Genomic DNA, 14,010 nt, shown 5'->3' with positions numbered 1-14,010 from the left:
AGTAACTATTCATGAAAGTTCAAATGTCGTAAACAAATATTTAACACAGTCACAGAATTATGATCTTGAAAGGTTGTCTTTCACATCCTGTGTTCTAATAGGTATCAACATAATGTGCAGAGTAATTAGCATTTGGTAATAACACGGTTTACAGTCTGATCCTATTGTCACAGTGAACATTATTGAAGTTTGACATAGTCCATTACATTTAATCATTCATTTACCAATTATTCATTTAATCAGTCAATAAGTCAATGAACTAACTACAAGATATGATATTTAGATAAAATGCATTACATTTTCTGACATGTAACTTGTACTAGGATCTCTCTGGCACATTTCCCTGTATTGGTGGCTGTAGATCTTGTATGTTTCATAACTCTCTCCGGACTGAACTTAAAAAGGCTTCTAATATGACTCTTTTACAAGTTTACAATAATTAAAATTGAAATTAGCTATTGTTGTTTGCTATATTTTCACTGACTGCAATTAACGATTTACATTTCTGACTGATGGATTGTGGAGGGAAATTCATTTTAACAATGACTTTCAGATACAGTACAAATTTCAACTGAATATTGAATAATATTTGAGTAACATTTTATAACTAAGGCTGTTAATTATTCCAGAATTAATTGAGTCCAAGAGTTGCTAACATATTTTTGTCTTTGGTTGATACATTAGTTATTTATATAGCTTCTGCAACCACTTTACCAAGAAGTTAGTAATTGGGTATATGTTTACATAAGAACAATGCTACCAAAATCTGAAATTACTGATATTTTGTAACAAACATGATATTTTTGGAAATTAATCAGACTTATGGATTTCTAACCAAAAGAAGGTAACAGATAATAGAGTTCAGCAAGTCCTTAGTCAGCATTTGAAATTTTTAGGTATTGTGCATATGGTATATAAATGACAATATCAAATGTATAACAGAATTTTCAATAATAATAATCTGAGGGAGGAGAGAGAAATATAGCAGCTGGATAGGATCCACTGCTTTGTTACAGGGTCACTTGACAGTTTAATCTCCAGCAATTCCTTAGTAACACTATTCCCATAGCTGTAAGTGTGCACCACAATCTCTGTGTTGTTATATTCCATAGGATGAGTAATGCCAAGGTAGTTTTCTTCAGTAGCAGATTCGCTCAGCTGTTGAAAGTTTGTATGGTGCACTATCTTAAGATAGTGGCAAAAAACAGAATTTACTCTACATTTGTGTAGAATGCAACCAAACCTATCATAATGCTACCTGCAGAAGGCTAAGAGGCCATGGACTTAGGTGCCACCTCAATATTTTCATTTCTCACCTGATTAATGGCTGGTTGACAGTGCGATGAATGTCTGACCTGTCTTTTACTATTGGCATTTGGCAAAAGTTGACTTTAAAGTGGACTAATTCAGCTGAAAAACTTTCAGGTCCTGAGATGGAATGTGTCCTATGAACCAAGATATGAAGTACCTCACCACATTGAGCAGGATGGTGGCAACTATCAGCCTGAAGACACAAATCAGTGTAAGATGGCTTCCTATAAGTAGCATGTCTCAATGTGGCATTGGCCTTCTTCCTGACCAACACATAAAGGAAGGGAAGGCAGGCATCCTTTTCCACCTCCATAGTGAAACAAATATTTGGGTGGATTGAATTCAGGTGTTCTAAAAAGCTGTTTTTACTCAATGAAAATAGCTTTTTAGTACCTCTGAATTCAATCCACCCAGATATTCACTTCACTATGAAGTTGGAAAAGGATGGTTGCCTTCCCTTCCCTGACATGTTGATCAGGAGGAAGGTTGATGGTATTTCATGATATGCTGTTATATGAAGCAAACTCATAATGATTTTTCTCTTCAGCTGATAGTTGACACCATCCAGTGCAGTATGAAGGGTTCATAGGACCCTTGTCATCTCAGACTCTGTAAGTTTGTCAACTGAGTTAACCAACCCTGAAATCAACTTTTGCCAGAATGTTTATAGTGAAAGACAGATCAGATGTGCATTGTGCTAACAACCAACTGTTGGTTGGATGAGAGTTGAAAATAATGAGGTGGCACCTAATTTTGTGCACTTTTACCACACTGGTAGCATGTCCAATAGGATTGGTTATATTTTGCAGAAACAGTGTGTGAAGTGTTTTGTCCAACCCCCGTGTAAGATTAGGGCCTGTTTAGGGTCTGTAAATGATCATCTCATTTGTGTAAGTTGGGTTTCTACTGTATCTCTTTCAGTCATGGCATGTCATGCATTGGTCAGACCATCAGGACTGTGAAGGACCAGTGAATTAAGTGAAAACGTCATACATGATTGTAATAGCTGAGAAAATCTAGTATTGCATAACATTGCCTTGGTACTGGTCATCTCATAGAATATAATGACACATAGTTTCTGGCTTGAACTTCCAGGCATTGGGGTATGTTTATTAAGTAAGCACTTGAGAGTAAATTAGCAAGTGACCTTGTAAATAGAGACAGAGGATTTTGTTTATATTCTGCGTGGAATCCTGCACTCTACCACATGAAACAACAGAGTTAATGATGGTTGCTCACCCTTTGGTAATTAATGTTCATTGTTGATAACTTCTGGTGTTTCTCATCGTTGGTTGTGTGGTGATGCTCATTGCCTTTGTGCCTTGAAAATGAGGAGGTGTACACCTATCAAAATATTCATATTGGAGTTGTTACCCTCCTCCTGATTCCTGTAAGTTGTTTGAACATTTTACACATTACGAGAAAATCAAGTTTCATCAAATTCCATGGTTTTCCCATCAATGATTGCCATCCAATTGTAAACTAAGAAATTTACAGTCTTCATTGTCTGTCTGTGAAATTCCAAAAATGTATTCTATAAATCTGGGACATGAGTTGCTTGCTTTGAATTCCAATTCAGTAACTGTGGGGAGAGGAAAAGACGGAGAAGCTGTAGGAGAATATGGAATGGGCATAAGGAAAGAGGAAGCTGCCAGGTCAAATTTTGCACAGAGCATAACTTAAACAGAGCCAAAGCTTGGTTTAACCCTCTGTCACTCACGCGGATGACACTCATCATCCACATGACTTTCCTGCTCAATTTTGTCTGACAGGCAGGATTGAGATTGCGCCATTTTCAGTACCTTTCTGTTAACTCTCCAGCAGTTATCTCCAATTATTGTTGGCTCTCAGTTACAAAAGATACATTGTTTATGAAACATTATTATAGTCTGGAGGACACCAGTCATCCGCGCGAGCTCTGCTGCTACAATCTGAAACACAGTAAGTCTGTATTACTTTATTGCTTTCCTAGATTCAATCGAACTTTCATGTGCATAAATTTGAACTTATTGAAACTGACTGCAGTTACCTTCCATGTTACCTAATATTCTCTTTATTTTTAAATTGTGGAAGAAATGTCAAAAGCAAAAAAACCTCGGACAGAGTTTAGTAGAGATCCTAATGTATGGTTGGAATGGTTCAATGAGCTGAGTGATGAAGATGCTCACAGTGATAGCACTGCCTCAGAGACTGAAGACTGTGCCCATGAAAGTGGTCATGATTCAGGAACAGAACAAGAAGTGCCAGAGAATGATGAATATGAGTCACAGGAAGAAGTAACTCAAGAGGATGCATTTCTTTTAGGGAAAGATGCATAACAAACAGAGGAAAAATAAATATCCTACCATTGTTAGAAGCAGATCTTGTAATGTTATTATGCATTTGCCTGGACCAAAAAATCAAGCTCGAGTAAAAAGACAGAAATAGAAATGATGAATTTGTTCTTGGATGAGAAGATAATAAGCATTATCACAACCTGCACTACTACATCCATCAGTGAAGGTCATGGTAACTTCTCTAGGAAAAGGGATACAAAAGAAACAGATGCAATAGATATCAGAGCTTTCAGTGGTTTGTTATATCTGTGTGGATCTTTGAGATGTTCTAGGAAGAGTATATCGAAATTGTGGGATAACTCAAAGGGAAATGGACTTGAATCATGTTCTTTATGCATAAGTGAAAACTGATACAGATTTCTATTGAGATGTTTTAGGTCTCATAATATCCATGATAAAGATGTTTGCAGAGAGACTGACAAGTTGGCTCCTATCAGAGAGGTACTTGAATTATTCACGAACAATTGCCAAAAATATTTTTCACCTAGTGAAATCTTACTGTTGACAAACAGCTTTTGGCATTTAGAGTAAACTGCCCATTTCATTCAGGCAATATATCCCTAGCAAACCAGCAAAGTATGGGTTAAAAGTGTTTGCTTTGGTTGATGTAAAAACAGCTTACCCTTTGAATTTAGAACTGTATGTTGATAAGCAACCAGAGGGACCATTTAATGCCAGTAATTCAGCTGAAGATATTGTTCTTCGAACAGTCGAACTGTTTCAAATGTTAGAATATATTATACTGTGTATGATTATTAAATGTATTATATTTATATTTAACAAAAAATTCAGTCAAAAAGACCATTCAAAGTATACAAATAGACTGCTTGCTTTGAGGATGACACCTGTCATCCGTGCGAGTGACCATGTCATGAATTTTTGCATGAGTAACGGAGGGTTAAGAATCATGAAAGAATGTTGTATACATTCTCTTCCATTTCCATAATATTGTCCTCAAGTACATTGCCCTTGTATAGACTCTCTATATACTCCTTCCACCTTTCTGCTTTCCCTTCTTTACTTAGTACTGGGTTTCCATCTGAGCTCTTGATATTCATACAAGTGGCTCTCTTTTCTCCAGAGGTCTCTTTAATTTTCCTTTAGGCAGTATTTATCTTACCCCTAGTGAGTTAAGCCTCTACATCCTTACATTTGTCCTCTAGCCATCCTTGCTTAGCAATTTTGCACTTCCTGTCGATCTCATTTTTGAGGCGTTTGTATTCCCTTTTGCCTGCTTCATTTACTGCGTTTTTATATTTTCTCCTTTCATAAATTAAATTCAATATTTCTTCTGTTACCCAAGGATTTCTACTAGCCCTACTCATTCTTCTTCTACTGAATTTCTTTCCCCCATTCCTGTCAATTGTTCCCTTATGCTCTCCCTGAAACTCTGTACAACCTCTGGTTCTTTTGGTTTATCCAGGCCCCATCTTCTTAAATTCCCACCTTTTTGCAGTTTCTTCAGTTTTAATCTACAGTTCATAACCAATAGATTGTGGTCAAAGTCCACATCTGCCCCTGGAAATGTCTTACAATTTAAAACCTGGTTCCTAAATCTCTGTCTTACCATTATATAATCTATCTGATACCTTCTAGTACCTCCAGGATTCTTCCATGTATGCAACCTTCTTTTATGATTTTTGAACCAAGTGTTAGCTATGATTAAGTTATGCTCTGTGCAAAATTCTACCAGATGGCTTCCTCTTTCATTTCTCTCCCCCAATTCATATTCACCCACTATGTTTCCTTCTCTCCTTTTTCCTACTCTCGAATTCCAGTCACCCATGACTATTAAATTTTCATCTCCCTTCACTACCTGAATAATTTCTTTTATCTCATCATACATTTCATCAATTTCTTCATCATCTACAGAGCTAGTTGGAATATAAACTTGTAGGCATGGGCTTTGTGTCTATCTTGGCCACAATAATGCATTCACTAAGCTGTTGGTAGTAGCTTACCTGCACTCCTATTTTTTTATTCATTATTAAACCTACTCCTGCATTACCCCTATTTGATTTTATATTTATAACCCTGTATTCACCTGACCAAAAGTCTTGTTCCTCCTGCCACCAAACTTCACTAATTCCCACTATATCTAACTTCAACCTATCCATTTCCCTTTTTAAATTTTCTAACCTACCTGCCCGATTAAGGGATCTGACATTCCACACTCCGATCCGTAGAACCCCAGTTTTCTTTCTCCTGATAACGATGTCCTCTTGAGTAGTCCCCGCCCGGAGATCCGAATGGGGGACTATTTTACCTCTGGAATATTTTACCCAAGAGGACACCATCATCATTTAACCATACAGTAAAGCTGCATGCCCTTGGGAAGAATTATGGCTGTAGTTTCCCCTTGCTTTCAGCCATTCACAGTACCAGCACGGCAAGGCCATTTTGGTTAGTGCTGCAAGGCCAGATCAGTCAATCATCCAGACTGTTGCCCCTGCAACTACTGAAAAGGCTGCTGCCCCTCTTCAGGAACCACATGTTTGTCTGGCCTCTCAACAGAACCCCTCCGTTGTGGTTGCACCTACGGTACGGCCATCTGTATCGCTGAGGCACACAAGCCTCCCCACCAATGGCAAGGTCCATGGTTCATGGGGGAAAGGTACTTGAGGGAAATTTTATGGAAATGGAAGAGGATGTAGATGAAGATGAAATGGGAGATATGAAGAATTTGATAGAACACTGAAAGACTTAAGTTGAAACAAGGCACCAGGAGTAGACAACAATCCATTAGAACTACTGATAGCCTTGGGGGGAGCCAGGTATGACAAAACTCTTCTATCTGGTGATCAAGATGTATGAGACAGGCAAAATACCCTCAGACTTCATGAAGAATGTAATAATTCCAATCCCAAAGAAAGCAGGCATTGACAGGTGTGAAAATTACTGAACTATCTGTTAGATGTTCAGTTGGTAGGACATGTTCTGAGGCATTAAGGGATCCCAGATTTAGTATTGGAGGGGAGTGTGGAGGATTAAAAATCATAGAGGGAGACTAATGGATGAATACACTAAGCAGATTCAGAAGGATGTAGGTTGCAGTAGTTACTTGGAGATGAAGAAGCTTGCACAGGATAGAGTAGCATGAAGAGCTGCATCAGACCAGTCTCTAGACTGAAGATCATAACAACAACCATGACATTAAATTATTTAGTGATGAAAAATCTCATTGTCATCATAAAACAACAGAGAGGTGTCATCAGCTTAAGTAATTATATGGTAATTAGAAGAATGTACAATGTCATTTACATAAGCCATAAAAATAAATGGTCGCAGAATTGATCCCTGTAGCATGCCTTGCATTACTGTTTTGGTTACAGCGTAAATGTAAATTTTTCTCAAACCATTCATATTTATGCATTTTGTGGTTTTCTAGGCCTGCAGATATGAGTTAAAGAGGTGTGTGTCTGATATGTGATATTTGTCTGGTATTGTGTGTCTGATTCACAACAGGCACAATGAAAAGACTGCTAAACATTTAAGCTTTCAGGCAGAAGAGTCCTGCTTTGGAAATAGAAAACACAGAGACGTTCACACAAGCACAACTCACACACACATATCCACTGTCTCTGGTCACTGTGGCCCAACTAAGGACTGCAACTGCCTCTGATGTGAGCAGCAATCTGGGGTGGGCAGTGGGGTTAAGGAGGAGGCATGGGATGGAAGGGGCAGGGATAGAAGTGTAGGGATGGGAGAAGATGTTGGCTGCCCGTGAGAATGTGCAGGTCGCTGTGGTGGCGACAGGACAGAGCTGTTAGGTGCAGAGTTGGGAGGCTCTGCATAGAGGGGTAGATAAGATAAAATGAAGAGGGGATAAGATGAATGATAGAGAATGGGAAAAGACCATTGATGTACTGGCAGAATAGGAGGCATATGTAATGCTTGAGTGGGAACAGGATGGGTAGGTGGATGACAGGAACCTTCACTGGACCTCAGCAGCTGGAGGCAGTGGCCTTGTTTATGTGAGTTGTCTTTGTGTGAATGTGTGTGTGGGTTTTCCATACCCAAGAAGGATTCTTTTGCCCAAAAGCTGAAATGTTTAGTAGTCTTTTCATTTTGCGTACCTGCAATTAGCTCCTCCTTTGTGTGTTGTGTAGCATTCATAATATTGTTGCCATTAAATCTTGGACTTTCCATTGTTTGAAGGTGACAGGATATCGGTGATAAGATTTGCTGATGACACTGCTATCCTTGGTGAAAGGGCAGAAGAACCTGATGAATGGAATAAACAGTCTAATGAGTGCACACTGTGGATTGAGAGTAAACTGAAGAAAGACTAAAGTGATGGTGTGTAGCGGAATGAGCTTAGTAGTAAACTTGACATTGTGATTGGAGAACACAAAGAAGATGTAGTGAAAGAATTCTACTACTTTAGAAGCAAAGTAGCACATGATGAATGAAGCAAACTAGCACCAGCAAAGAGGGCGTTACTGACCATGTCTAAGAATGTATGTTTGAAGCACAACATTTTATGGATGTGAATTATGCACCGTGGAAAAATTAAAAAAAAAAAACAAGAGGATTTGAGATGCAGTGCTATAGAAGTATGTTGAAAATTAAGTGGTCTAATAAGAAATGAGAAGGTTCTCCACAGATCTGGTGAGGAGAGGAACAAACGAAAAACATTAACAACAAGGAAAAGAATGATCTGACATGTGTTAATACAACAAGGAATAACTTCCATGGTATTTGAAATAGATGTAGAGGTAAAAATTGTAGAGGAAGACTGAGATCTGAATATATCCAACAGATAGTTTAGGTTGTTGAAATCAAGTTCTCTTCTGGGATGAAAAGGTTAGTCTAGGAGGGGATGACTGACCACATCAAACCAATCACAAGAGCGATATGGGAAAAGAAGAAAATAAATGGGTAGGTACCAACAGTCTTTCTTCTGGTATACTGTTTGTGAACAGAATAGGAGAGTGATGACAAGCAGGTTGTACTCAGTGTACTATCTACCAAACACTGTATGGTGAATTGCAAACTATAGATGTGTATGTAGAAATTGTACCTGGAACAGGGTTGTGTTGCAGTGCATTTACAAAATTTATCTGGTTTTGATGTAACATGTGATTGTATTTCAATTTTTGATACTGATGGGATTTAGTTTGTGTTGTCATCATCTAACATTCTGATTAACTGAGCAATTGTGAGTGGCCAGATATACATATCATATCTAAATTTCGGTGTGCAATGCCCATCTTTAGCAAATAAGTTGTTATCTGTAAGGTTTTATATAGGCTGATTGATGTATGAGTCTATTGTATATATGATTAAGCATTCCAGTAACTGTTCCCATTCTTCGGCATTCAATTTCAAGTACCCATTTTACCCATTTGGAAGATGTCATCCATACTAGGTAGCATATTCTTAGACAGATGTGGTAGTGTGATGTCAGTCCATAATGCAGCTTAATAATAAATATTTTTTGCTTTTATAGTTTTCACTGTGAGGGTTAACTGAACTTATTTAGCCAGCATGTACTTACTATCTGAAAGAGAGGAAGAGTAGTCGGGTTGCTGACCGCAATGGTGCCTCCACTGTGAGGTACAGGAGGAGGGCAGCAAAGTGAATTATGCAGTAGTCTGCCACTAGTGCCCACACCTGAACAAAAACATTACACATACACTCAAAACAACAAACAAATTCTCATGAGAGAATAAAGTGTTAAATACAAGGCTCATCTGAAAAGTTTGGTGAATGGCATCAGAAAATAAAGGAAACAATAGTTAACAGAATCTTTTGTCGGTCCTTGGTAGAACAACATTATAATATATGAAAAGCACCAGTTTGCTTTTAGTTCTACATTATTACTTTTATTGTATTAACTGGTTTTCGACTTACAAGACCATCTTCAGACATCTACTCAGTCAATAGTTACAAACAAAATACCTTTACTGCCCTCCAAAGTAATCACCATTAGGTACAATACACTTCTGACATTGTTCATAAAGCTTCTTGTGAACTCGCTCAAAGCACTTTGGTCATGCATTGCTGTATATCTGTATCATTACATGAGATGAGACCTGCTGTTATCAATACAATCTGGAGAACAAGCAGCAGACAGTGACGTGGCGTTCATTGTCTTCCCTGCCTCTCAAAGAAATTTAGCTCAGAAAATCCAAGATTAAGATGATGTTCATCACCTTTTTGACAGCAAGGGCTTTGTCTGTCATGAATTTCTACCTTAGGGAGGCCAGAAAGATGATGAACACCATCCCATTGACTGTCAATTGGTCTCTGGATCATACTGATAGCAGCAGTTGTCATCCTCTGTAACGACATGAATATTCAACAATTTTTGACCATGGTGCAATCCCACAAGAAATGGTTTCCAACAGCTTTACAATCATTGTCAGAAATGTGTTGTAGCTAATGGTATTTACTTTGAGAATTAGTAAAGAAATTTTCTTTGCAACTTTTATTTCCTTCATTTCCTGAAAACAATCACCAAATTTTTCATATAGACTTTGTAGTATCCAAAACAATATGAAGTTGAGAAACTTGCTTATAAGAATGCTTGCTGAAAGATGTGCATGTTTTGTGACAGCTGATGTCCTAATACAGAATGTTATCATCTGCTCTCATTCTGTCCTTAATGTTTTCCATCTGATGAAGATCCTATTCTTTACTTAACAAGTGGGTCAAATGTCCTACAAATGCATGGGAAACTAACACATTTACTTCTCAATGTGACTAAATATTTCTTTTACCAGCCATATTTAAATATTCTGCTAACTATATCCTGTTCTGCAAATTTATGCTCACTTTAAAGTGATTACAGTCTTATATTTTTACATTATGTTGGGCTTATCATGACCAGGATTCTGCATTTTATGTCACATTTCCATTTTATCTTAAACTAGATGAGTATCTATCATTGACACTTATCATTGTCTCAAGCAAATTATGGAAACCATTGGAAACTTAAATCTGGATTGCTGGACATGTTTTAAACTGCCATGCTCCCAAATTTGAGTTCACTGGGCCACCTTCTTTGGTAACACCAAATAGAGATCTTATGGTAGCTATCAACAGTTTGCCCATTACCACCCTTAAAAATATTTAAGAAAGCAGTGGATGCTCATATCATTTTTTGGGTGATGCAAATTTCATAGGAGATGTGTTCTGAAGCTATTTTTTGAATGATCCTCATTTATCAAATTTAAGGAACAAAAATATAACCTAGATGTGAAAAAATGAAAATTTTTTGAGAGAATTAGTTAGGAGTAAGATTTAAACCATCTAGATCTAAATTTACCATTTTGTTTATCCACTGACAGTAGTGAATAGCATACATCTATTTCATTCATTAGCAGAGTATTGACAAAAAGTGACTGGACTACAGTATTTCAGAAAAACAAGCATTAAGATTCTAGATCAGTTCAAATTTTTTTTTCTGTGTGAACATACAAGGTGTACAACTTCACTTCCACCGTTTTTTCCCTGACATTTGAGGCTTTAGTGAAACAAATTGGTTACGCTTGTATGATTCAAAGTATTTTCCATTGCTGGCCACTACTTTCTCCCATCTTCCAGGCAGTGTACGAATCTCATGTTGAAAAAATTGTTCATCTTTTGAAGCAATCCATGAATCGATCTAATTTGTGACTTCTTCATGAGATTGGAAGTGTTGGTCAGCCAGGCCATGTGCCATTGATCTAAACAGGTGATAGTCCAAGGGAGCAATGTCTGGAGAATATGGTGGGTGGGGTAGGACTTCCCATTTTAACATTTCCAAGTATGCTTTGACCTCTTTTGCAACGTGGGGTCGAGCATTGTCACGCTGCAAAATCACTTTATCAAGCCTCTCACTGTACTGCAGCCATTTGTCTTTTAATGCTCTGCTCAAACACATTAATTACATTCAATAATGAGCACCTGTGATTGTTTCACTTGGTTTTAACACCTCATAGTACATGATGCCAAGCTGGTCCCACCAAATGCAGAGCATGGTCTTGGAGCTGTGAATATTCAGTTTGGCCGTTGACAAGGAAACATGGCCAGGATATACCCATGATTTTTTGCATTTAGAGTTGTCGTAATGAAGATATTTTTCATCTACAGTCACAATGCAATACAGAAATCCCTTCTGTTTTTGTCTCTGAAGCAACTGCTCACAAACAAACAGACACCATTCAACGTCTCTTGGTTTCAGTTCACACAGGACATGCCGATAGCCTTAAGACATTTTGAAATGGCTTGCTGTGTCACTCCCACTAATTGTGCCAATTCTGCTTGAGTTTGATGTGAGTCTTCACTCAGCAATGTCTCCAATTCTGCATCTATGAAAACATTCTCTCTTCCACCACTATGCTGGTCTACAATGTTAAAAATCACTGTTCTTGAAGCATTGAAACCACTCATGACACGTTTTTTCACTAATAGCATTCTTACCATATGTACTTGAGAGCATTTGATGAGACTCAGCTGCTGTTTTCTTCATATTGAAACAAAACAGTAACACCTTCCACAAATGATGAGAATTAGGCTTGTAATCTGACATTTTCAATCAAGAACAACTCCATGATGCAGACACAAATTGACTAAAGTTTGAATGAGGTTATGTTGATGGAGGTCCAAGCTAACTGCCTGACATCTGCAATCTGTTTCTTTTGACCGCTACTTACCGTTGTTGCCAACTATTGGCAAACGGTGGAAGAAAAGTGGTACACCTTTTAGTTATGACAAAATCTGCAGTGCATTTTGAGATGGCTCTGAACTTCAAGTTTAACTGTTGTATAAGATAATTACTTTTGGGTAATGTAAGATACATTGATGAAAATTCAAAATGCTTAGTTTTCAGATTATATGCAACGTTATATGGGATTACACTGAGTAGTCACTAAGTTTTATGTGTATCAAGCTATAGTGACATATTTAACTAAATGTAACATTTAATTAAAATGCTCTATAGCCATACTAACATTACTTCTTGAATCAGCCTAGCCAAAAGGAAAGTCTGAACAATAAATTTAAATAGGGGAAGCTTAAGTACACCCTATTTCTTATACACTGAGGTAGAATACCTCTTACTACCATGATTGACCTCCTTTTGTCTGGCATAATGCAACAGCTTGCCATGGCATAGACTCCACAGGTCATTGGAACACCCTGCAGAAAAACTGAGCCACACTGCCTAAAATACACTCCATAATTGCAGAAGTGTCACTAGTACAGGATTTTGTGCATGAACTGATCTCTTGATTATGTCCCATAAATGTTCAGTGGACTCAAGTTGGGTGACCTAGGTGGTCAAATCATTCACTTGCATTTTCCAGAATGTTCTTCAAATTGTCCGTGAACAACTGTGATCTGGTGACATGGCACATTGTCATCCATAAGAATTCCATCAAGTTTTGGGAACATGAAGTCCATGAATGGCTGCAAACTGTCTCCAAGTACCTGAACAAAACCATTTCCAGTTAATGATCGGTTCAGTTGGACCAGCCCTCACCATTATGGAGCCACCACTGTCTTTCACTGTGCCTTGTTGATAACCTGGGTCCATGGCTTAATGGGGTCTGGGCCACACTTGAACCCTACCATTAGCTCTTACCAGCTGATCAGACCAAGGTCTTCCAGTCACCTAGGGTCATGAGTACAGGAGAGGTGCTGCAGGTGATGTCATGCTGTTAACAATGACACTTGAATTGGTCATCTGCTGCCACAGCCCATTAATGCCAAATTTTGCTGCACTGTCCTAATGCATATGTTTGTCATACATCCCACATTGATTTCTGTGGTTATTTCATGCAGTTTTTCTGGTCTGTTATCACTGACAACTGTACATCAATGCCTCTGCTCTTCAGGTAATGCCTGAAATCTGATATTCTCGGTGCACCCTTGACACTGTGGATCTCAGGATACTGAAATTCCTAACAAATTCTGATATGGAGTGTCCCATATGTCTAGCTCCCACTACCATTCTGCATTCAGAGTTCTTTAATTCCCATCATGTGGCCATAAGTACATCGGAAATCTTTTTACATGAATCACATGAATAAAAATGACAGCTTTACCAATGTACTGATCATTTATATGTTGCGATTCTACCACCATCTCTACATGTGGATATCACTATACCTTGACTTTTTGTCACCTCAGTGTGTAATGGTATTGAAAATATAGCAGAAAATTACAGAAAGGAAAAAAAAATAGTTATTAGCAGAGGTCTAAACCATACCAGAGGGGTAGAACCACCATGCTATGTCACAAACTTATTTGCTGTCCATCTGATTTCCCAAGTCATTTCCCATCACTAATAACATGTTTTTTTAAATTTTCTTGCCCTCAATTTTAATTCTTTTTTGAATGACTCCTTAGTTTCTCTTTACTGCTTGATCTGTTT

The 14,010-nt window shown here is 37.9% G+C and overlaps 1 protein-coding gene across 1 annotated transcript in view; it reads right to left on the bottom strand.

The window, feature by feature from the left end:
• LOC126457781 (uncharacterized) overlaps window positions 1-14,010 on the bottom strand; it is a 111,994-nt gene that overhangs the window by 30,047 nt on the left and 67,937 nt on the right. The window contains exon 4 of the mRNA XM_050094367.1: window positions 9,148-9,263. Within this exon, the coding sequence (XP_049950324.1) occupies window positions 9,148-9,263 (116 nt within the window). The remainder of the gene's footprint in view (window positions 1-9,147; window positions 9,264-14,010) is intronic.

This window comes from Schistocerca serialis, chromosome 2, assembly GCF_023864345.2.
Source record: "Schistocerca serialis cubense isolate TAMUIC-IGC-003099 chromosome 2, iqSchSeri2.2, whole genome shotgun sequence".
NCBI classification, from domain to species: Eukaryota; Metazoa; Arthropoda; class Insecta; order Orthoptera; family Acrididae; genus Schistocerca; species Schistocerca serialis.
This window is presented reverse-complemented; position numbering and strand designations above follow the sequence as displayed.